Raw genomic sequence first — 24,089 nt, forward strand, 5'->3', positions numbered from 1 at the left:
CCAGGTAGGAGGAGGGGCACGGGCCAGGAGCTGAGCCTGTTGGAGCTAAAACCCTGAGGTCAGCCAGTCCTGTCTCCCCATCCCTTACCTGGAATCCTGTGAACAGCCCTGCCTGGGGGCCTCGTTACCTGGGGAAGCTCAGGCCGTGGGGGGCCAGACAGCCGGTGCTCAGAGGTGCCTGGATTCTCCGGCACATTGTGCCACTGCACCCCAGGGTCTGTCCAGTTGGAAAGCTTATGGGCTTCCTGGCTTGGCAAGTCCTTCGACTGCTCCAAGCCTCAGTGTCTTGACCTGTAAAATGGTGATGTTACCTCACAGGTTGCAGGTGGGTCCCATTTGCCAGTGCTCTTGGGGCTGTGTCGTGTTAGTGAGAGCCCTGGGAAGTGCGGGTCGGGCCCCGGCGGGGGTCTGGCGTGTGCTGTCCGTCCCGCCCCCTGTCCCAGGGCTTCTTACCACCCCTGCCACTGCTGCAGGAGCAGGTTGAGGCGGCTGTGCCCTGGGCGTGGTGGGGAGGGCGGGAGGGCGGGAGGGCGGCTTCCTGAGCCCACGGGCTTCTGGAGCTTGGGCTCCCATGACACCTCTGGCCGTTCAAGTGCCCATGACAGGATGGGACACACTGGGGAAGGGGCAGTCCCTGGTGCTGATGCCGTGCCACTCTCCAGGGTTAGCCTGGCGGGCTCGGAGCCCTCTCTGGTGCAGGCGGCCCTGGGGCAGGCGGTGCGGCTCTCATGCCCTGGCGACACCTCCAGGGACCTCCACACCAGGTGGCAGAAAGATGGGCAGCCCATCTCCTCTGACAGGTGTGTTCAGGGCCCTCCCTGGGGCGGCCTCTCTGATCCCCTCTGGGGTGGGAGGGTCAGTGTGGGGCCACAGAACCCTGGGGCCTGGGTGGGGTTTGGGCTTGCTGTCATCCCCCTGGAGCCCAGAGCTCAAGCCCCCATTCCACTCACTGAGGCACAGGCTGCAGCCAGATGGCTCCTTGGTCATCAGCCGCCTGCGGGCAGAGGACGCTGGCACCTACAGCTGTGGCAGCAGGCCAGGCCGTGACTCTCCGAAGGTCCAGCTTCACGTCACAGGTGTCTGTGCCCCTCCCTGCACGGGTTCTCAGGGCCCCGTGGTGGAGTGGACTGGCGAGGGGTCCTGAGCCAGGGCACCCCTATGGCAGAGGGACTAGGGTGCTTCCTCTGGCCCAGGCCTCCTGGCGGCAGGGACCATGGATTCTGGTTGGGCCAGGGTGGAGGTCTTGCTGCTGGTTGGCCCCGTTTCTCCATGTGTCCCCCGCTGGCCTCATGGCCCACCCTTCCTTCCACTCCCTTGTTCCTCCTGGCCTCATGACAGGGGGCGACACAGCTGTGCTATCAGAGACTGAGACGAGGCACCTCGCTCAGACCAGGGACCCCAGCCAGGGCCACAGTCCGCAGGACCCCAGCCTAGGGGCAGGTACTGGGGGCCCCGGGGCCATTGCCTCTGCTCACCCACGGCCCAGGACCAGGTAACAGTGTGGCAGTGCCTCCCCGCCAAACCCCCAAGGGCCGGGGTGCATGGGGGTCTCAGTGAGTGAGAGGAGGGGAAGGTGAATGGGTCCCCAGGCCAGTGTGTGCTGTCCCCAGGCTTGCTGGCCCATGCTCAGGGCTCTGTGAGGTGAGGACTAGGAAATTATGGAGTCCCTGAGCTCAGCCTCTGGAGGAGGGCTGGCGGGTGGGGGGGCCTCCTCCCACCCCAAGCAGGTGGGACAGTGCAGGTCAGGGCCCTGGATTCAGGAGCGGTGGGAACGGGGGAGCATCAGGAGTTAAGGGCCCGAGGCAGCCTTGGAGGAAGGCACTGTTTATGGGGGATGCAGAGGGCTGGGGGGCACCCAGGTCAGCACCCAGAGGCAGATGTGGAGGGTGGGGAGGAGACAGTCTGAGATTCCGGGTTGGGGATGGTGGGGGAGTGGAGGTGGCTGTTGGACTTTGCCCAGGTAGTTACTGACGGGGTCCTTACTGGAACAAGGTGGCAGTGTGAGGAGGATAAATCCGGCCGGAGGGGGAGAAGGGCCCATCCCCAGGCATGGATGGGGATGAGGGAGGCAGCGGCCAGGAGCCCCTCAGGGCTGTGGGGTGCTTGTTCTGCAGGCTGCGCCTGGACCAGAACCAGCCTGTGGTGGTGGACGCCCATCCAGGCCAGCGGATCCGGTTGACCTGTCGCGCTGAGGGCTTCCCACCCCCAGCCATTGAATGGCAGAGAGATGGGCAGACCCTCTCATCTCCCAGGTTGGTTCAGCTCCTCCCCCTTCCCTGCTGTCCCTGCCCCGTCCTGCCCCCGAGTCACCTCCGGTCAGTCAGGGGCTCTCTGAGGTGGAGCTGCTGGGCAGACAGACCTGTGGGTCCCTGAGCCTTTCCAGAGGGTGGTTAGTGGGCAGAAGGAACAGGCCAGCTGCCAGAGGTGATGGCTGAGGGAGGAGAGGAGGCAGACACAGTTCCGGCTGTAATTGGAGCAGCCGACCTTTGCTGACCCGTGTGGGTGTGAGGCTTGTCTCCACCACTCGACTTGCAGAAGAACCACGTGGAGCTGGGTGTTACTCTAGCCCCATTTTTCACACAGAGGCTTAACACCACACAGCTCCAAAGTGGCAGGACCAGGATCTGAGACTACGCAATGAGTACACCCAAAACTGGAAACCCAGAGGGTTCTGTACCAGAAAACTTGTCCTGATTTATTGCCAGGGTCACAAGCCAGGCACCTTCAGTGAATGAGTGCTGGGGGCCAGGCTGCCCTTTGGTCAGACCCCCCCCACCCCGCCCTGCCCCGCTCTTGCCTCCCCCAACCTCCACCCCAGTGGGACGGAGCCCCTGACTCTGTTTGGTCCCCAGACACCATCAGCAGCCTGATGGCTCTCTGGTCATCAGCCCAGTGGCTGTGGAAGACGGCGGCTTCTACGCCTGCGTCGCCTTCAATGGGCAGGACCGCGCCCAGCGATGGGTCCAGCTCAGAGTTCTGGGTATGGTGCAGCCCTAATCGGACGGGTGACTGGGGCCCGTGGCCTTCGAGGTCAGGTGGCACGGGTGGGACAGGATCGGCGTAGTGGCTGACAGTGCCTCCTCCTTGGACCCAGAGGAGCTGACAATCACAGGGCTGCCCCCCACTGTGATGGTGCCAGAAGGTGACACAGCCAGGCTTCCTTGTGTGGTGGCAGGAGAAAGTGTGAACATCAGATGGTCCAGGTAAGGCGCCATCCCGGGCAGGCTAGCCCTAGACCCACAGCTGAGCCTGCGCAGGCAGAGCACAGGGGTCCACCCTCCTTCAGGGAGGCAGCCCCCACAGCCCCTTCTTCCACTCCTGCCTGCAGGTCTGCACAGTGAAGCCCACGGGCCCGCCCTCTTTTCTGCTGGCCAGCCCATACCAGGTTTCCCAACCACGGCCAGGTTACACTATCACTGCGGGCTGCGGGGACTGTCCTGTGCATTCATTGCGGGGTGTGTAGCGGCACCCAGGCCTCCTGCTCACTGGGTGCCAGAAGCCTCCCTCACAAGTCGCGACAATGAAAAATGTCTCCAGCTGTTGCCAAATGTCCCCTGGCGGCAAAATCTTCTCTGGGTCTGAGAACCATCGGGCTACACTCGGCTTTGGGGACTTTACTGGTCTTTTACCTCAAATCAGTTGGTCTGATTCCTTCATTCAGCACACACTTTTTTTGCCTTCTTCCTCCTGGCAGTATGTCAGGAGTAGGCGAGGCTCTTGGGCTCCCAGGATACTTAGAGCCCTACACACTCCCGGCGGATCCTGGGAAGAGCTGAGCCTCCCTGGCACTCAGGCAGGGGAGAGCCCAATGCCCCCAAGCTCCAGCAGCAGACATGCTCAGGACCCCCCTCTTGTACGGACCCCCGTTTCCCTGCAGCCCGGCCTTCCACCAGTGTCCTCTCCACAGCTCCACTGTTTATAGCAGGTGTCCCCACCTGTCCACCCCACTCAAGGCTCAGCCCCTGTACTGGGGCCTCACATCCACTCCTGATCCAGGGAGGCTGCCCTGGCCGAGGCCACGAGCTACCTACCTGCTCTTAAACCCTCTGGACACATCTCTGCCCCCAGGCGGCCTGGGTCCTTCTGATGACCACTTGGGCTTCCTGAGACCTTCCTGCCCTTGGCCTCAGGCAGCAGCAGGCTTCTCTGGCTGCTGCTGCTCTTTCCCTGGCTGGCTCATCTCCTCATACCTATCCCTTGGAAGCCAGAGCACCTCCAGGTCTGCCCTTGGTCCTCGGTTTATCTCACTTCTCCTTGGGCAAACAGGTAGACACGCAGTTTCCAGGACCACCCAGTGATGAAACACAACCTGGGCGCAGACCTCAAACCCGTCTCCTGGTGCCTCACAGGCACGCAAAATGTGTAACTGTGGGAAAGAACCTCCCCATTCACCCCTCACCACTGCCCTGAGGCTCCCTGAGGCGGAGGGACACCACCATTACCCAGTTGTCCAAGCTAGAAACCTGTCACCCTTGGTTTGCTCTCCCCCAACCTCCCGCATCTGGCCCTCATCCCAGTCCCTTCATTGCCTGTGCCATCTCCCTGGTCTGGTTTCAAGCTTGTCCTCCACCCCCACTGCAGTCAGCAATCCTTTCAAAGTGTAAATGCCCTGTCAGTCCCGGCTGACACCCCTCCATCACCCCAGGGTGCAGCCCAAACTCCCGGCCAGAGCCGTGTACACTTCCTCTCTCTCACTCTCTTGCTCTGGCTTCACCCTCCCTTCAAGCTCGAGTCCCCATGTTCCCCGTCTGCCAGCCAGCTGCAGCCTCATCCTCAGGCCAGGTCTCGGCTAGCATCTTCCTCAGGGAAGTTTCCCCCAAACCCCTGCCTCCCCACCCCAGGGCCCTGGAGGCGGAGGGTGCATAAGTCCATCCAGCACAGGGCCTGGCCCCGTGTAGCTGCTTTCAAGCCCTTTGCTGGTTAAAGGTGAGCATGCGCTTCCTTTGTGGGGAAGACGCCCACGTACAGCAACGCGAGTCACTGCTCGGCTGGTGTGAGCCCTGTCACTTCTGAGTTACTTCGCTTTGATAAGGTTCTATCCTTCAGGTACCCTGTCCCATCTCTTCCTTGAGGTGCGAGTCACCTGTTTTCCCACAGAGAGGGAGCAGCTGGCTCTGGAACAGTCTTTGATCACCTCCACCCTCTGCCTCCTAGCCCTGGGCCCTGGAGGCCGCGTGGCAGAGTCCTGGGGCCTGAAGACCCGAGGCCCTGGACAGCGCTCCGGTGTCCTCTCCCTTCCAGGAACGGGCTGCCGATATGGGCTGATGGCCACCGCGTCCGCCAGTCCCCAGATGGCACATTGCTGATCTACAACCTGCGGGCCAGGGACGAGGGCTCCTACACGTGCAGCACCTACCGCGGAAGCCAGGCAGTCAGCCGCAGCACGGAGGTGAAGGTGGTCCCGCCAGGTAAGAAAGGCCTGCTTGTTCTCCAGAGCTGGCAAGTGTGGTGGAATGAGGGCGGGCGCAGGCACTGCAGTCCGAGGGATGGGGGTTCCAAATCCTGGCTCACTCCGCCAGTTACTGGTAGTGTGACTCGGGGCAAGAGGTCTAGCCTTCCCGTGCCTCTCTCTCCTCGTCTGTAGAGTGGGTTACCCCGCCGCCTGGCAGGGTCAAAGTGGGGACGGAGGAAGTAATGCATATGGCAGAATCTGGTAATAGCGTAACAGGGGATGTTCAGTATCATTTTTTAGACTGACTGGTTTTGAGAAATACGATCTACCGGAACTTCATTATAAATCTTAAGGCAGAAAGACCATCAAAATCTGTCCATTCTGATTAGGGTGGCAAAACGCGGTCCTATGATTGAAAAGCGCCTTTGAGTTCCTTCGACCACAGAACCCAGAAAGGAAAGCGCAGGGTTAGTGTCGCCGCCCCACGAACGAGACAGGTTTCTGGAGAGCTCAAGCGATGTTTCCACAAGCCACACAGCCGATCTGTGGCCGAGTTGGTGCTAGAACCCAGGTCTTTTCACTTCTCGTATTTAATGTTCTTTTCCCTGAACTAATACACCTGTGAGTGGGAAGAATTTTACTTGCATTTTTCAGGAATCTGACATTTTAGCCTTATATTCTACAGCTCTTGCTTTGAGTTGTTATCAAATGTCAACAAGCCTAAATACCACATTGTAAGATGCATTATTTTCACACCACTAAGGAAAGAAGGGCTGTCAATTTAAGGGCACATTGCCAAGGCCCCGTCAACTAACACTCAGTCCAATCTGCAGGTGTTCAAATATGAAAATAAGAGCATCTCACAATTGATGAAACAGACTCTGGCTTAACGTTCACACTCACAAGAGCTCTACATTCGAATGAGCCAGAGGGAAAGGGGGCAAGGAGCTCTGCCCCACGCCCAGTCTGCCCTCCCACGCATCCTTGGTCTGAGTTTACTGCCTGGACAGCAGGGCCATACCCGGCCTGCAGCCAGTTCTCATGGGGCTCGCAACAGACCCGGGGTGGGGGGCGTGCTGGGCACTCCTGCACTGGCCTGTGGGACGGGACATTCACGATTGCCAGGGCTGCAGCTCCGCACAAGAGGCAGCATTACACTCCGGTGCAGGCCCGGCTGCCTCCTGCCTGGCAGAATGGGGGCGGGAACTGGTCAGTGCAGAGGCTGAGGGTCCACGGTAGAGATATTGCTTAGTGAGTTGCACCGACACCCAGACTTCCAGTCTGTGAGCTCCATAGAACAGTGACTGGGACTCGCACCCTGGGGCCCAGCCCAGTGCTCAGATAGGGGGTGCCAAGTGCACACACGCATCCCCTTGGTGACGGCACCCTATTACACGGGGTACTTTTCACCTTTGCTCATGCCCAGCAAATTGACCTCTTGTCTACATAATAACCAAAATTGTAAGACTTGAGACAAACCAGAATGCAGATTTATGAGAAACAGAGCTGTTAGGAGGACCCTGGCGGTTGGTTGTGATCAGCTGTAGCCATGCCTATATGGGGAACCGACTTACGATCAGAGACTCGCTCGCTGAGGGCTGTGGGGTGGGGGCGGGAGAGTGCTCCTGATGTTGTGTGGTTTCCATGCTGGACGAGCGCGCTGCTAATCTAGATGTTTTGGGAGAGTCTTTCTTGACAAGAAGTGGTCTCCCTCCTAACCGTATTCATTCCACTGATTAGGGCTCAGGTAGCTGGTCACTGCCATTTATGTCTTCCTGTGCGGGCCTCCCTTCGCCCTAGTCCCGGTTTGGTAGCGTACTGTAATTAGTGTTGGCAGCAGGGTAGCGGTGGTGCCGGAGCCAGTTACAGTCCAGTGGAAGGGACACACTTCTGCCTTTTTGCCTAAAAGATTGGTTACAAACAGAAAACACTACAGGGATAAGACACAGGGGTCACTCAACTCTTTAAATGAGAGGGAATGAGGCTGTGGGACAGCACAGTTAAACACTCAGATCCAGCTATGCTTACTGTGTGCCCAAGGGGCTGCTATCATCTCCATCTCAGATGAGGAAACACTGGCCCAGACAGCATAAGCATCCGGCCCAAAGTCATCCAGCTGGTAGGAGGAGAGCCAGGGCTGCAATTATAAGTCTGGCTCCGGAGCTGGTGTGCTTAATCACAATGCTGAGCATCTCCTAACCTCTGGGCCCTGTGATAGGCCCGAGGGCTGCAACAGCTGAGAGTTGACAGGAAAGGTGCTGCTTTTTTAAACTACATGCATAAACGGCTGCTGTTCGTGTAGGTAGTTAGCACTCACATCATACTGACGACAAGCCTTTGCAGTCACGGTCTTTTAGTTGTGCTTTGGAAGGAAGCACAGGGCAGCAGGGATAAGCCTTCCCTAGGCCCAAGCAGCCTGACTTTAGGGAAGGTGCTACTCAGGCCTAAGCCAAGTGGGGAGCAAGAGCCCCTTCCAGAAAGAAAAGGAAAGTTAAGTAGAGAGGCCATTGCAGTCCTAAGATGAAGCAGCCGAGTGAATTTACAAACCCGGGGATTATAAAATACAGAAGCAGCCCCCCTAGACAAGGCAGACGAGGAGGTGACCAGTGCTCTGTGCTCAGTGCAGTACTAGAGCTGTCGCTCACAGGACTGTTTTCCTGTCACCTTGCCTGACACTCACTGTGTTCTCGGGGTTCAGGGGGGAGAGGAGAAACTGGAAATATGGGGAAACTAAGAGACTAAGGTAAGCTGGGACTATTGAAGGCACAAAACTTGAGGTTGGAGAAAACCAGCAGTGAGAGAGAGGACAGGGCAGCTCTTGCCAATTCAACATTTTCCTGAGGGCTGATCCTACTCTTTCTTCTTCCTATCTACAGGCCAAGGCAGTTGTCATTCAGCCCTTCAGGTCCGAATAGGAGGAGGGTAGGGAGTTAACTTCCAGAGATGTTCAATCAGTCAGTGTCTGGGAGTCTGGGATGGGTTGTGTGCTGGGCTGAGGCTGCAAAAGAATAATGGGGGGAGGACTGCATGCTAAAGTAAGGCTTACAATGGGTGGAAATTGACTTCTGGTCAAGATGGCAGAGCAGATAAATGTGTTTGCTTCCTCCCGTGATCACAGTAAATTACATGTAAGTTACAGAACAACGATCATTATGAACCACCTGAAGACTAGCCGAACAGAAGTCCTATAACTAGGGACACACAGAACAAGCCATGACGAGACTGGTAGGAGGGAAAGAACAGGCAGGTCCCACGCTCACAGTGTGGCAATTAAGAATCACAAGGGATATTTTGACTTTGGAGGTCCCCCTGAGGAGTAGGGGGTCCCAGCCCCAGGGCACCAGTGCCAGAAAGAGTCATCTCCATAACATGTGGTTGTGAAAACCAGGAGGGATTGAGTCCAAGTTAGACAGATGGCTCAGGAGTCAGAGGTGCTCCCCTTGAGGGGCCCACGCACAAACACTTGCTCACAGACTCACCCATTCTGGGCTCCAGTGTGGGGAGGGGGAGAGCAGCGTGAGCAGCACCAGGGACATATGGGGAGGAAGTGAATTGATGGGTGGCAGTCTCTGGGCAAGAACCATTGCTCCTTTGTTGAGCCTCCCCTGCACCCAGCCGGCAGGGGCAGGTGGGGGCCGAATCTGAGCTCTCCATTAACCGGCTAACATTGTTCACCTCACCCCCCACCTAACCTATAGCCAGCCCAAGCCACTTTCAGTCGCTTTTCCATGAAAACAGTTGGCCTTGGCTGCAAACTTTCGTAAAATCTCCCTAAGGTCTAGAAACCCCAAATAAGCAGCTACTGGCCTTGGCATGCCCTTAACCTCTTGCTAAGCAGCCCCAAGCCTGGCACAAGAGGCAATTGGTCTCAACTTGCATCATAACTCCCATCAGATAGCCACAAGCCTGGTATAAGCTGCAGCCAGTGTTGGCCTGGATTGCAGCTTCAACTAAGTGGCCACAAACCTGACACGAGGGGCAGCTGGCCTTGGTTCACAGCTTAGCCTGTCCCAGGCACCTCTAAACCCAGCACAAGTGGCAACCAACTGCAGATCACTTTGTAGCTGCCATTAGGCAGCCCCAAGCTGGGCACAAATGGTGGCTACCTTGTTCTACACCAGAGCCCTTCCCAAGAGCCTCCAGAACCAACACACCTAGGGGCCGTTGCAGACCACACCAGAGTACCATTCAATCGGTTCCACAAATGACACACCAGAATGGCAGACTTGGCTGGAACCAGAGCTCTGCTAAAGCAGCTCCTGTTCCATGGGGTCAGTCTGCGTACAACAGTTGGGCTGTTGTAGTCATGGCTGGTCCTCACAGCCTGTCAGCCCGAAGGTCAGTCCCACCCACTGACATGCCAATAGCAATCAAGGCTCAAGTACAACAAGAGGGCACACACAAGGGACACTCCTGGCGTGCCCAGCTCAGGTGAAGAGGGAGACTGCTCCACTGAGCCTCACAGGGTACCTACCATGTAAAGGTGCTCTGCCAAGACTGGGAGACATAGCAGACCTACCTAATACATACAAACAGACACAGGGAGGCTGCCAAAATGAGGAGCCAGAGAACAGGACAAAACTCTAGAAAAAGAACTAAATGAAATGGGCACAAGCAATCTACCAGATACAGAGTTCAAGACACTGGTTATAGGGGTTCTCAATAAATTTAGGGGAAGAATAGATGAACTCAGAACCTCCACAAAGAGAAGTCATAAAAAAGAACCAGTCAAAAATGAAGGCTACAATAACTGAAATAAAGACTCTATTAGAGGGAATCAACACCGCATTAGATGAAACACAGGATCCAATCAGTGATCTAGAAAACAATGTAGTAAAATACCAAGAAAAGTAATAAAGGAAAAGAGGACAGTGTAAGGGCCCTTTGGGGTAAACCAAATTCACATCATACGGAACCAGGAGGAGAAGAGACTGCAAGCAAAGGAATGAAAATCTATTTGAAGAAATAATGATGGAAAACTTCCCTAGCCTGGCAAAGGAAATAGACATACAAGTCCAGGAAGTGCAGAGAAGTCCCAAACAAGATGAATCCAAGGAGGCCCACACCAAGACTCACTGTAATTAAAATGCCAAAGGTTAAAGACAAAAGAATCTTAAAAGCATCAAGAGAAAAGCAGTTAGTTATCTCCAAGAAGGAGACTGTCAGCTGATTTCTCAAGAGAAAGTTTGCAGGCCAGAGTGACTGGCATGAAATATTCAAAGTGAAGAAAAACAAGAACCTACAACCAATGTTACTCTATCCAGCAAGGCTATCATTTAGAATTGAAGAATTTCCCAGACAAGAAAAGCTAAAAGAGTTTGTCACCATTAAACCAGTATTACAAGAAATGTTAAAGGGAGTTAAGTAGAAAAAAAAGATAAAAAATATAAATAAGTAAATATAGGAAAGAAAAAATTTTCACTGACAAAGGCAAATAGTAAAGGCAGTGAAACAACCAACTATAAAGCTAATAGAAAGGTTAAAAGGCAAAAGTAGGAAGATCACATGTAATTATAATACATTAAGGGACACACAAAAGAAGTTTAAAAAATGACAAAACCATAAACGTGGAGAGGGTGAGTAAAACTGTAGTGATTTTAAAATGTGTTTGAACTTAAGTGACCACCAACTTACAACAAACTGTTATAAACGTAGCTGGTACACATAAAGCACTTGGTAACCAGAGACCAAAAATCTACCAGAGAAGAAAGAGAAGGGAATCCAAACATGACACTATAGATTACAGAAAGTCATCAAGATGTAAGAGAGAAAGAGAGTAAGAAAACAATTAAATGGCAGCAACTACATACCTAACAGTACTTTTAAATGGAAATGGACTAAATGGTCCAATCAAAAGACATAGGGTACCTGAATGGACAGAAAAACAAGACCCACTTCAGATGAAAAGATATGTGCATAAGGTAAATTAATGGAAAAAGATATTTCATGCAAATGGAACCCCCCCCAAAAAGCTGGGGTAGTAATACTTATCAAACAAAATAGACTTTAAAACAGGGCTAGAACAAGACAAGGAAGGGCATTTCATAATGACACAGGGATTAACCCAAGAATATAAATGATACATTAGAACAGATGGACTTAACTGATATTTTTAGGACATTTCACGTAAAAAAGCAGTCTTTTGAAGTGCACCCACAACATTTTCCAGGATAGACCACATGTTAAGCCACAAAACAAGCCTCAATAAATTAAGAAGTTTGAAGTCATATTAAGCATCTTCTCTGATCATAATAGTATAAAACTATAAATCAATTACAAGAAAAAGACAAACATGTGAAGGCTAAATAACATGCTACTAAACAATGAATAGGTTAACGACGACATCAAGGATGACATCTGGACAAGATGATTTTATAAGTGAATTTTAACAAACACTCAAATACTTTGAGTGTTTTGTTTCATTGAGACAAATGAAAATGAAAACAAAATGACCCCCCATGGGACACAGCCAAAGCAGTTTTAAGAGGGAAATTCATAGTAAAATAGGTTGAAAGAAAGGAAGGAAGGAAGGAAAGGAAAAAAAAGTCAAACAATCTAGCCTTATACCTAAAGGAACTAGAAAATGAAGAACAAAGTCCAAAGTGAGTAGAAGGAAGAGAGTAATGAGTATCAAAACAGAAATAAATGTAGAGTCTTAAAAAAACAATAGAAAAGATCAATGAAACCAAGAACTAGTTCTTTGAAAATATAAACAAAATTGAGAAACCCCTAGCCAGGCTCCTCAAAAGAAAAAAAGAGAGAGGGCCCAAGTAAATACATACATTCTTCCAAGGCTGAATCAAGAAGAAACAAAATCTGAATAGAATGTAACTACTAATGAAATCAAGTCAGTAATTAAAAAAAAAATAAACTCCCAACAAACAAAAGCCCTGGATGAGATGATTTTATAGGTGAATTTTACCAAACACTCAAAGACTACACATCCTTCTCAATTATTCAAAAAAAAATAATACAGGGGAGGTAAGATTCTCAAACTCATTTTATGAGGTCAGCATTACCCTGATACCAAAACAAGAAAAAGACACTACAAATAAAGAAAATTATGAAATACTATCCCTGATGAAGATAGATACAAAAATTCTCAATATTAGCAAAATGAATTCAGCAATACATTAAAAAGACTATACACCATGATCAATCAATCAAGTGGGATTTATTCCCAGGATGCATGGCTGGTTCAATATCTGCAAATCAAATTAATGTGATACATCACATAAAATTAATTTAAAAAAATCATATGATCATATCAATAGATGCAGAAAAATTATTGGAAAAAATCCAACAACAATTTATGATTTTAAAAAAACCTCTCAGAAATGTGGGAAAGAGGGAACATGATAAAGACCACACACAACAAACCCACAGCCAACATCACACTCAAGGGTGAAAAGCTGAGAGCTTTTTCTTTAAGATCAGGAATGAGACAAGGATGTCCACTCTCAGCGCTTTCATTCAACATAGTATTGGAAGTCCTAGCCATCGCAATCAGACAAGAAAGGAAGAAGTAAAACTGCCATTATTGGCAGATAATATGATACAATACAGAGAGAGCCCTAAAGAATCCACCAAAAAATTAGAATAAATTGATTCAGTAAATAAGCAAGAATATAAAATTCATACTTAGAAGTCAGTTGCATTTTTATACATCAGTAACTAACAGAAAGAGAAATTAAGAAAATCCAATTTACAACTGCATCAAAAAGAATAAAATACCTAGGTAGGAATAAATTTAACCAAGAAGGTAAAAGACCTGTATTCTGAAAACTATAAGACACTGAAGAAAAACTAAAGGAGCTACAAGTAAATGGAATGATATACCATGCTGATAGATAGAATTAACATTGTTAAAATGTCCATGCTACCTAAAGCAATCTACAGATTCAGTGCAACCCCTATCAAGATACCAATGGCATTTTTCACAAAACTAGAATAATCCTAAAATTTATATGGAACCACAAAAGACCCTGAGTAGCCAAAGCAATCTTGAGAAAGAAGAACAAAGTTGGACGTATCACACTGCCTGATATAAAACTACACTACAAGGTATAGTAACCAAAAAAGCATGATACTGGCAAAAAAACAGACACATGGATTAATGCAACAGAACAGACAGCCCGGAAACAAACCCATGCCTATATATGGTCAATTAACCTATGACAAAGGAGGCAAGAACATACAATGGGGTAACGAAAGTCTCTTCAATAGTGCTGGGAAAACTGGACAGATACATGCAGAAAAATGGAACTGCATTACTATCTAGAGTATATACAAGAATAAACTCAAAATGGATTAAACACTTAAATATGAGACCTGAAACCATAAAACTCCTAGAAGAAACTGGGCAGTAAACTCTTTGGCATCACTCTTAGTAATATACATATATATTTTTGGATATGTCTCCTTGGGCAGGGGAAACGAAAACACAAACAAATGGGACTACATCAAACTAAAGAGTTTTTGCACAGAGAAGGAAACCATTAACAAAACAAAAAGACAACCTACTGAATGGTAGAAGATATTCACCAATGATACAGCCAATAAAGGGTTAATATCCAAAATATATAAGGAACTCATACAACTTACAACTTAACACCAATAAAACCCCAAACAACCCAATTAAAAAATGGGCAGAGGTCCTGAACAGACAGTTCGCTAAAGAGGACATACAGGTGACCGACAGTCGTATGAAAAGATGCTCAACATCACAAATCATCAGGGAAATGCAAATTAAAACCACCATGAGATATCACTTCATACCTGTCAGAATGGTTGTCATCAATAAATCAACAAACACTAAGTGTTGGCGAGGATGTGGAGAAAAGGGAACCCTCATGCACTGTTGGTGGGACTGTAAATTGGTGCAGCCACTGGAAAACGGTATGGAGGTTCCTCAAAAAATTAAAAATAGAAATCAAGATGGAGGCATAGGTAGACACACTGTGCCTCCTTGCACAACCAAAAGAAGGACAACAACAATTTAAAAACAAAAACAACCAGTACTGACAGAAAATCGAACCGTACGGAAGTCTGACAACCAAGGAGATAAAGAAGTAACTTTTGTCCAGACGGGTAGGAGGGGCAGAGACGGGCAGCAGGGGCGGATGGGACTTGTGGCAACGCAGCGGGACCCAGAGACTGGCGGACTGTGGGACCAACGGGGCAGGCAGTGCAACCGCGAGCAGACCCCGCGGCCCCACATTCGAGCATAGATAAACCTCGACGAACGGCAGGGAGCGAAGCAGACCAAGCAACCCAGGGCTCCAGCGCTGGGAAATAAAGCCTCAAACCTTTGATTGAAAACACCCGTGGGGGTTGAGGCGGCAGCAGGAGAAACTTCCAGCCTCACAGGAGAGGTTGTTGGAGAGACCCACAGGGGCCTAGAGCGTGCACAAGCCCACCCACTCAGGAATCAGCACGAGGGGTCCAGTTTGATTGTGGGTAGCAGAGGGAGTGACTGAAATCCAGCTGAGAGTGGAGCAGGCGCCATTGCTCCCTCTCAGCCCCTCCCCCACATACAGCATCACAGCACAGCAACCAGTGAACACCTAAGTGAACACCCCGCCCCGTGAACACCTAAGGCTCCGCCCCTTTACGTAACAGATGCACCAAGACAAAAAAAAAAAAAAGCCCCAAATGAAAGAACAGATCAAAGCCTCAGAAATAATTCAACCAAGCAGCGAACAGATAGCCAACTTACCGGATGCACAGTTTAAAACACTGGTAATTAGGATGCTCACAGAATTGGTTGAATTTGTCCAAAAACCAGATGAAAAAATGAAGCCTATGCTAAGAGAAACAAAGGAAAATGTACAGGGAACCAATAGTGATGGGAAGAAAACTGGGACTCAAATCAACGGTGTGGACCAGAAGGGAGAAAGAAACATCCAACCAGAAAAAAAATGAAGCAACAAGAATTAGGAAAAATGAGGAGAGGCTTAGGAACCTACAGGACATCTTGAAACGTTCCAACATCCGAATTATAGGGTGCCAGAAGGAGAAGAGGAAGAACAAAAAATTGAAAACTTATTTGAACAAATAATGAAGGAGAACTTCCCTCATCTGGCAAAGGAAATAGACTTCCAGGAAATCCAGGAAGTTCAGAGAGTCCCAAAGAAGCTGGACCCAAGGAGGAACACACCAAGGCACATCATAATTACATTACCTAAGATGAAACAGAAGGAGAGAATCTTAGAAGCAGCAGGGGATAAAGGCACAGTTACCTACAAAGGAGTTCCTATAAGACTGTCAGCTGATTTCTCAAAAGAAACCTTGCAGGCAAGAAGGGGCTGGAAAGAAGTATTCCAAGTCATGAAAGGCAAGGGCCTACATCCAAGATTACTGTATCCAGCAAAGCTATCATTTAGAATGGAAGGGAAGATAAAGTGCTTCTCAGATAAGGTCGAGTTCAAGGAGTTCATCATCACCAAGCCCTTATTATATGAAATGTTAAAGGGATTTATCTAAGAAAAAGAAGATAAAAAATAGGAACAGTAAAAATGACAGCAAACTCACAGTTATTAACAACCACACCTAACACAAAAACAAAAGCAAACTAAGCCAACAACTAGAACAGGAACAGAACCACAGAAATGGAGATCACATGGAGGGTTGTCAATAGGGGATTGGGAGGGGGAGAGAGGGGGGAAAGGTACAGAGAATAAGTAGCATAAATGGTAGGTGGAAAATAGACAGGGGGAGGGTAAGAATAGTATAGGAAATGTAGAAGCCAAAGAATTTATATGTATGACCCATGGACATGAACTATAGGGGCGGAATGTGGGAGGGAGGGGGTGGGCAGGATGGAGTGACGGGGGGGAAATGGGGCAACTGTAATAGCATAATCAATAAATATATTAAAATAAAAAAAATTAAAAATACAACTACTGCCCTGGCTGGTGAGCTCAGTGGATTGAGCGCTGGCCTGCAAACCAAAGGGTTGCCAGTTCAATTCCCAGTCAGGGTACATGCCTGGGTTGCAGGCCAGGTCCCCAGTAGGGGGCACACAAGAGGCAACCACTCATTGATGTTTCCTCTCCCTTTCTCCCTGCCTTCCCCTCTCTAAAAAATAAATTAATTAAAACAAAATAAACAAAACAGAAACTCAGATACAGAGAACACACTGATGATTGCCAGAGGGTATAGAGTTTGGGAGATGGGTGAAAAAGGGCAAAGGGATTAAGAAATAGAAATTGCCTGTTATAAAAAGTCACAGGAATGTAAAGTACAGCATAGGGAATATAGACAATAATACTGTAATGTAATATTGTATGTTGACTGTAATTGGAAAATAAAAAGAATGGGTGCAAACTGCAATCCCTCCTTGTAGTTGTACATACTGGTGTTGAAAGGTTACAGAGTAACTGATTTTGTGAGGGGAAGCTGGCAGTCACAGAACTACTGTTCTTTTAAGGAAATGAAATGGTGGGTGAGAATTTTCGGTGCACACGGGGCTTCCTTACCACTCTCTCTCCCCTGGTGTTTTACAGCACAGGCCACCCCGGAGAGGGACCCCAGCAGGGACTGCATCGACCAGCCGGAGCTGGCCAACTGTGAGCTGATCCTGCAGGCCCGGCTCTGTGGCAATGAGTATTACTCCAGCTTCTGCTGTGCCAGTTGTTCCCGTGTCCAGCCTCATGCTCAGCCGGTCTGGCAGCAGGGATGAAGGCCAGCTCCAGCCCCAGTTCTGAAACAACTCAAAGGGCTGGGGAGAAGGCAGAGAGACTCTCGCTCTCCCCTCTGTGACTGGCAAAGGGGGTTCTCTTCTGGAGACAGTGCCACCCTGCCCCCGCTCAGCCAGTGTTGAGCCTCAGCAGCAGCAGAACCAGCCTCCCTCCGAGTCCCTAGCAGTGTTTGCATTTCTGACGTGAACGCAGGTGGCTGCTGAGTTGTCAAGAGAAATCTGTTTGTATAAGGACACCCTTTACTTTACAACTTTCCTCTGTAATGTCTGTTACACAGGATCAGTTCACTGTGTTTTAAAACAAGCTACCAGGATTCTCACTTCATTTAAAGCCAAATAGGAAGGTGCATAATGATTTCAAAGTTAACACCTGTCTAATTCCTGCTGTGACAGGGAAGGATTCTTTGCTGGAACTAGAGTTCATCTGGGGCCACACAGTGGTGTATGGCTACAGTCTTTCTCACCCTTCTAGGCAGTAAACGGCACCCAGCTTCAAACCCATCTGTGCATACGGTCATGGCAAAGTGGAATGATTAAGGCTCAGTACAGGGATCTGGGATGAAGGGGGAGCAGCTGCATTATTCTCTGAGCATGAAAGAACTGGGAGAGCTCCTTACTTTCATGGGAAGCTGGGGCCTGAAGCCCTCCTCCTGAGGTTGACATGCCTCCCACCTGTGTGGAGTTGATCCACAGGCCTGCTCTGTACTGTGACCAACAAGGAGCCTCTCCTCTTCACGTAGGAACCTGTGAGGCAAAATGTTGGCTGCCAGGTAAAAGCCCGACTACTATTAAAAATGGCACCAACTATTAAAAGATGGGGGGAACCAACGGAGGGGAGGGCAACGTAGTATAAGGAAGTGGATTCCGAAATGGTTTGAAATGGAAGAAGTCCATCCTCATCTCAGACCCTCCAGTTTCCTTGCTGCTAAAATAAGAGGCCTGGATTCAGTGGGCTTCTGTATTCCTTTCCACTTGAACTTTCTACCAATCCTCCAGACGGCTGGCTGGGCCTAGTGACAGAGGTTATTCGGGGAAAGAGAGGCATTAAAGGAAAAGGTTTCTTTTATTTGCCACCATGCTGTCTGGGTGAGGGATACTTCTTGGTCTATCATTCAACAAAGAAAACATGGGCGGGAGCAGGGCCCATGTTTTCTTTTTTTCTTTCCATGTATAAAGAATATTGAGGAGCATCTTCTTTCATTTAGCATGGCTGGTTTTGCTACAGAAATTAGAAAATAAGGGCTACTCTCTTGGACTCCCCAGTTCTTTAATTAAACCAGTATTTGGTCTGTTGTTGACACATTTTCAGAAAGTGAGTTTGAAGTTAGTTAGCTCGTCTTAGAACTAGTCACAGAATAAGTGGACTGAGGTTCAAGGTGAGAGTAAAGCTCAATCTAAACCACTGGTTCTCAACCCTCTTTGATAGTGGGAGCCTTTTTAAAAACCTGGGATTCCACTCCCCAGAGATTTGAATTTAATTGGTCTGGAGTATGGGCTGGGCATGAGGATTTTAAAAGCTCCACAAGTGATTTTGATACGTATCTGAGGTTGAGAATCCTTCTCCAGCCCCGGACTTCCGATTGTGACTCTACTTCAAATGCAGATTCTGCTTAGGAGGACTGGGGTGGGGCCTGGATTCTGCGTCTCTAACCAGCTCCTTGGTGAAGTGCACACTGCTGTCCAGACCACACTTTGGGCAGCGAAAATCTGACGTTAGAGATGCACTTAGGATCAACCGAAGCCTAAAGAATGAATACAAACATGAACTTTAAGAATATACTCCTCCCAATAAAAGATTTTCTAGTCACGAAACTAGAGGTCTGCTGCAGCAGCAGAATGGAGAGAACAAGACCTAAAAGAACTGAGTGTCAACTCATTTGCTATAAAAGGGGAAAGAACAGCCCTTCATGGGAAAAGCTTCTACCACGAACATTTATTTTTGTTAAAGCAGATTATAAATTCTCATCAGTACAAATATAGATAACTTACATTTGATTGTAAGGCCAACGTTCAAAAGTAAAAATGAGATGGGATCTCACGTTGTTACCAGAGGTCAAATGGCCGCTACCGGCCACGGGGTGTCTGCTCACCACGAGGGAGGGGGGCGAGGACATACTCACACAGACACACACCAAATAAACCAGAAACTCCAGCCCCACAAAACTTGCGGGGACAAAACTTACAGGACAAAACAAAACCCACCAAGGAAGACCCACATGACAAACCAACACGGCAACCTGCGTTCCAGTCTATGGATATGATCGTTGTTACCTTAGTGTTAAAGGATTAACATAAGGAAACTGCAGCAATACATAAAGGAAAATACATATTCTCTATAGAGCACGTTTAGTTGAGTCCATTAAAATAATGACATTAGAATTTCATCATAGGTTTAAAACCAGGACAATACTAGTCTTTCATTTTCTTTATTTAAACTACAATCTAGGGACTGTATTGGTCGTAAGCATGATTGTGGCTGCAATGTGCTACTTACAATGACTGATACCGAGTAAGCTAGGGGTCCCGTCTGCACCTCCAGCTTTTCCTCATCTTACTTCAATAGGCATCAATGATAAATCAATCTTATGTACAATTTCTTACAGTTAACCCTTTTACCTTTGGCAAGATTACTTACAACTCTTACAACTTTTTAATATTGAGAACTATTTAAAATATTCTAAATGCATAAAAATAAAGATTTTGGCTTTTTTGATATATATTTATAATATTTATTCTTACTCAAAATGGAAGCTCAACTTTACCCCTAAAATATAGCTCTGCTGGCAGCTGCTGGTGTGCCCTCCTGGGAATTCTGGCCGCACCGCCTGCCTCTCGACCCCGGCCCCCAAGCACAGGCCACACTGTTGTTAATCTCTAAGACAGGCCAGTACTGATAGGAGGCAGGTGCATGGCCTGAAAAACAAAGGGAGATCGTTTTGCTTCCCGTTGTGTTTTATATTCCAGTAAATGTGCTTTGAATACAGATTCCTGTTCAGGTATGTCTGCCTCTCTGTTTCCAGAGATTTGTAAGGGGCTGAGGCAGGAGGAGGGGGACAGCGGGTAACACTTTCTTGACTTCTTTAGCTTAACTAGGACAGCTCTTTTCTAGGAATGGTTTTCTCCACTTTTTGCAAAATCGCCCTTGGGACCTTTGGGATTAGTGAAAAGTGTACTGATCAGGGACAAAGTCTGCTCTGACCTTGGCCCCACCCCACCTTGCCTAAGTACGGAGACAATACACAAGCCATAGGGACTGCTGCTCACAGTTCAATTTCAAACGTCTTCTGTAAGTCACTGGAGAAAGGGTTGGTGGGGGAAGGGTTAGTACGCTGCTTGGACTTGCTTTCTAATGCAGCCCACTGGGCTTCGAAAGGATCCACCGGGCAGGTGCCTGTAGGAACCTCTGTGTGCTTGTCTCCTGAAGCCAACCTGCCATCGTCTACACCATTGAAAGCTGAAGAACCATTGAAGTGCTGTGCAGGAGGCTTAAAGAAGGGACTGGCAGTGGCGCTGCTTGTCTCATACGGAGGGAATGTCTGCTGCTTGACCAGGCTGGGAGACTGATGGGGGTGGGCAGCCTGAGGGTGGCCTGCAGTGCCAAACACATTGGCTACCATCTGAGAGGGGGTGATGCCCACCACAGGCACATTAGGGGCTGGATAGGGCATCCCGTTGGCCACAGGATAGGCCTGGGCAGGGACAAAGGCTGGCTGCAGGGGTGGGACCACACCCCCTGGCACAGGCTGAGAGGTGAGGAATGCATTTCCTTGGAAAGGCGGCGCTGGCTGGGAGATGGCAGTGGGTGGAGGTGGCTGGAGGACTGGCTGCAGAGGGACAGCTGGGCCTGGGGGCTGCTGAGCCCGGACGCTCTTGGACACCTCTTCTAACCAGCGATCAGCCTCAGAGGGAGTGCGTCTGTGACCAGCCTGGAAGAGACCTGGAGAGGCAGCACCAGGAGATTGACCCCACTCGGTCCCTGGAACCAACGACAGAAAGGGAGACAAAAGAATCAGTCTTTGGGGGCTGCTTTTCTCACCTGCTAACCTTGGTTGTTTGAATGATCCGAACACATGGAACAAATCCCTCTACTGGGCTATTTCGGTACTAGCTAAGGCGGGTTTGTGGGAGGACAAAGAGAACCTGTCCGACCATGCTGCTGCCTCAGCCACGTAGAGGAGCTGTCTAGATGTGGCTCAACTGCACTGAACCAAGGCAGTGGGCTGGCATCAGAAATCCCTCCCTGCTGCTGTAGCTCATCCGTGGTAGAGAAACCACCTTATGCTCCAAGCATAAGCTCCAAGGGGCCCAAGGTGAATCACCTCCAGCTCTGAGAGAGCAAATAGGAAATAATCAGTGACCTGGTGCTGTACCTTGTCACTGCCAGTGACCCTGCCTGGCTTCCACACACACGTGTTTCTGGTGAACTGCCTTTATTACTATTTACATTTTTTTTGGTTTTATTGTTAAATTTTCATTATAGAAAAACTAGAAGGTACAGAAAAGCAAAAATAAAATGTTTTTTATAGCTCTTTTTTAAGGTCTGCCACTGTAGGAGGCAGGGCCCCCTCATCCTAAAGGCATGTCCACATTATCTCCAAACCCAGTGACAGATTCCCTCAGGGCAGGGCCCAGGAATCTGTATTTTATGAAAGTTCTATGGGTAGTTCTGTTTGATAGTCTTAAGAACTATCAGTTTAACCTCTTTAGCTCCTTCTCCTCTCTATCCTTTCTTAATAGCAGTTTTTTTCCAGGAGGGAACATAGGCTTCCTAAAAAGATTCCTCCCTGATTACCCATTCAGGTAAATGGCTGATTTTCAAACCAGGGTCGCTTATCTGATCCCAGAATCCTCACCACCATCTGTGGCCACCTTACCGGAATGTGTGGCTGCAATTCCCTTGTTATCAGCATCAAGGGCATGGGCCCAAGGGTTGGTTTCACGCACAGGCATTGCTACGGGTGCTAGAGCAGTATGGGCTGGCTTAGCAGCAAGCACATGGAAGGCTGAGTCAGTGCCATTAGCTACAATGGGAGCAGACAACATCAATGGAGTTAATTCATGCAGGGTGTATAGGTGACCCCTTGGAGCTGGGTCAGTCAGGCCAATGTGCAATACTGGTGGAACAGAAAGAAAAGCTGGTGCTGGGATAACCATACCACCTTGTAATGAATACACAAACCTTTTTGGCAAAGGAAGAACCAGAGGTTGTAATTAAAATGGCTATACTGAAAAAGTCAAATGACTGTTCAAGGAAACTATGTGTATGAGGAGAGAGGAAGTGAAGCCTAGAAAAACAATTTCAAATTAAACTGAACAGAGCTGCTTTGTCTTACAAGCAGCAAAAAGCTAACTCTTTTAGATATATCTTAGCCTTTGGCATAGTGATGTAGATAAAGCATTTCCCTCTCCTACCTCTTTTCCAAAAGATCAAATTATGGCAACAATAACAACCATGAGATAAATATAATGATTCTGTATTATGTGCTAGGCACTATGTTAATAATACTTTAGTGTGCATTATCTCATTTAATTCTCTCAAAAACCTAATAAAAGTGGATTATCCCTGTATTACAGATGATGAATCAAACTTGGTGTATGTCTTCATTTGCTAAGTAAATTTGTAATTGGTTACAGAATTAATTTCATCTCCTTTTTTTTTTTTTTTGAAGCTATTTTCCTCTTGGTAACGTTCATAATATCTCAAAGTAGCTACTATGCTTTCCTTGTCTTTTTTGAAGTCTCCTGACCCTGCTCCTTTCTGTAGGCATCTAGTCCATCGGTTTCTACCCCAGGGCCCAGCTGTCATGTTCGGTGGAGGACAGAGAAGCAGGCACCTTCCGCTGCCCTCCTCAGGACTGGGCAGCCACACTAGGGCACAGGCACTCTTTTCCCAGGGCTTGTCTAAAGGACTAGCTCACCCTTGGACTGGGAGCCCCTTAAAGGCAGGGAAAGGACTATGTTCTATTCAGTCTTACACCCTTTGCCTTGTGAACAGGCACATAGTCAGTAAAATATATATTACTATATATTTTAAACCCAGGTCTTACTGAATATAGTAAGACCTGGGTTTAAATCCTGGTGGTACATTTGGGCAATTTACTCAACCTCTCTGAGGCTCATTTTCCTTATCTGCAGTGCTCACCCCAAAGGCTGGGGTGGGGATTGACTGAGATGGGAACAAGCATGGGTCCTCACCCTGACGTGGCAGGAGGCTCTAAGTGCTCGATAAATTGTGCCTGCTGTTCCTGGCACCATAAGTACTTGTCAGATGGAGTGAAAAGCTGTTTGGTGCACATGACTACACAGGGGTGTCCAGCCTATGGCATCTCGGGCCACACTGGAAGAGGAAGAGTTGTCTTGGGCCACACATTAAATACACTGTGACATGGAATCGTAAAAAAACCTCATAACGTTTTGAGTAAATTTATGATTTTGTGTTGGGCCGCAGGTTGGACACCTCTGGAATGGTTTTTTTTTTAAAGAGACTCCTTGAGGAAAAGCATGTAGTATCTTACTCCAATAGGAGTGGGGTACTGTCTCCATAGCAAAGCTTTTTCTGAGCTCTCTCTCAAAAGAAATGAAGAAATGGCAATTATAGGAGCTCAAATTCTAAAAGTCTATACTTAAACTTATACAGACTCTTGCTTACCTTTGAGTCAATACCAACTGTTAACTCAGTATCTCTGAAAACAACTTTTAATAACTCTTCAATGCCACGAAGTCAAAGTTTAGGGTACTCGTTACAGAAGATAAAATGAACTGAAGAGCCAAAAAAAGTGCCTTTTTCTTTAGGAGCCTCTTGAGACAGGGAGGAGACTAGACGAGTCCAGGCTTCTCAGCCTTGGCGCTACTGATATTTCGGGCAGGAAACTCTCTGTGGCGAGGGTGGCTAGCCTGGGCACTGAAGGATGGTTAGTGTTGTAGCATTCCTGGCCTCTACACACGTGCCAGTAGCAATCACTCTTACCAAGCTGTGCAACCCCAAAATGTCTCCAG

General features: G+C 48.7%; 2 protein-coding genes across 15 annotated transcripts in view; one reads left to right on the forward strand and one right to left on the reverse strand.

The window, feature by feature from the left end:
- The window catches only part of PAPLN (papilin, proteoglycan like sulfated glycoprotein), a 39,741-nt gene extending 21,905 nt beyond the window's left edge, over positions 1–17,836 (forward strand). For 2 of the 4 annotated variants that reach the window (XM_045201998.3, XM_045202000.3), the window contains exons 19-26: positions 663–800; positions 955–1,076; positions 1,339–1,492; positions 2,115–2,252; positions 2,853–2,980; positions 3,095–3,203; positions 5,242–5,408; positions 16,900–17,836. In XM_045201998.3, the coding sequence (XP_045057933.2) occupies positions 663–800; positions 955–1,076; positions 1,339–1,492; positions 2,115–2,252; positions 2,853–2,980; positions 3,095–3,203; positions 5,242–5,408; positions 16,900–17,075 (1,132 nt within the window). In that variant the 3' untranslated portion in view covers positions 17,076–17,836. Of the gene's footprint in view, positions 1–662; positions 801–954; positions 1,077–1,338; positions 1,493–2,114; positions 2,253–2,852; positions 2,981–3,094; positions 3,204–5,241; positions 5,409–16,899 lie in introns of those variants that run through there. The other 2 variants (XM_045201999.3, XR_006656600.3) reach the window with 2 other exon arrangements.
- A 1,165-nt stretch (positions 17,837–19,001) lies between these two features.
- The window catches only part of NUMB (NUMB endocytic adaptor protein), a 121,965-nt gene continuing 116,877 nt past the window's right edge, over positions 19,002–24,089 (reverse strand). For 8 of the 11 annotated variants that reach the window (XM_071222054.1, XM_071222051.1, XM_071222053.1 and 5 more), the window contains 2 exons: positions 21,968–22,114; positions 19,002–21,069 (listed from right to left, as the gene is read on the reverse strand). In XM_071222054.1, coding sequence (XP_071078155.1) covers positions 20,354–21,069; positions 21,968–22,114 — 863 coding nt within the window. In that variant the 3' untranslated portion in view covers positions 19,002–20,353. The remainder of the gene's footprint in view (positions 21,070–21,967; positions 22,115–24,089) is intronic. The other 3 variants (XM_071222056.1, XM_071222057.1, XM_071222055.1) reach the window with 1 other exon arrangement.

This window comes from Desmodus rotundus, chromosome 7 (genome assembly GCF_022682495.2).
Source record: "Desmodus rotundus isolate HL8 chromosome 7, HLdesRot8A.1, whole genome shotgun sequence".
NCBI lineage: Eukaryota > Metazoa > Chordata > Mammalia > Chiroptera > Phyllostomidae > Desmodus > Desmodus rotundus.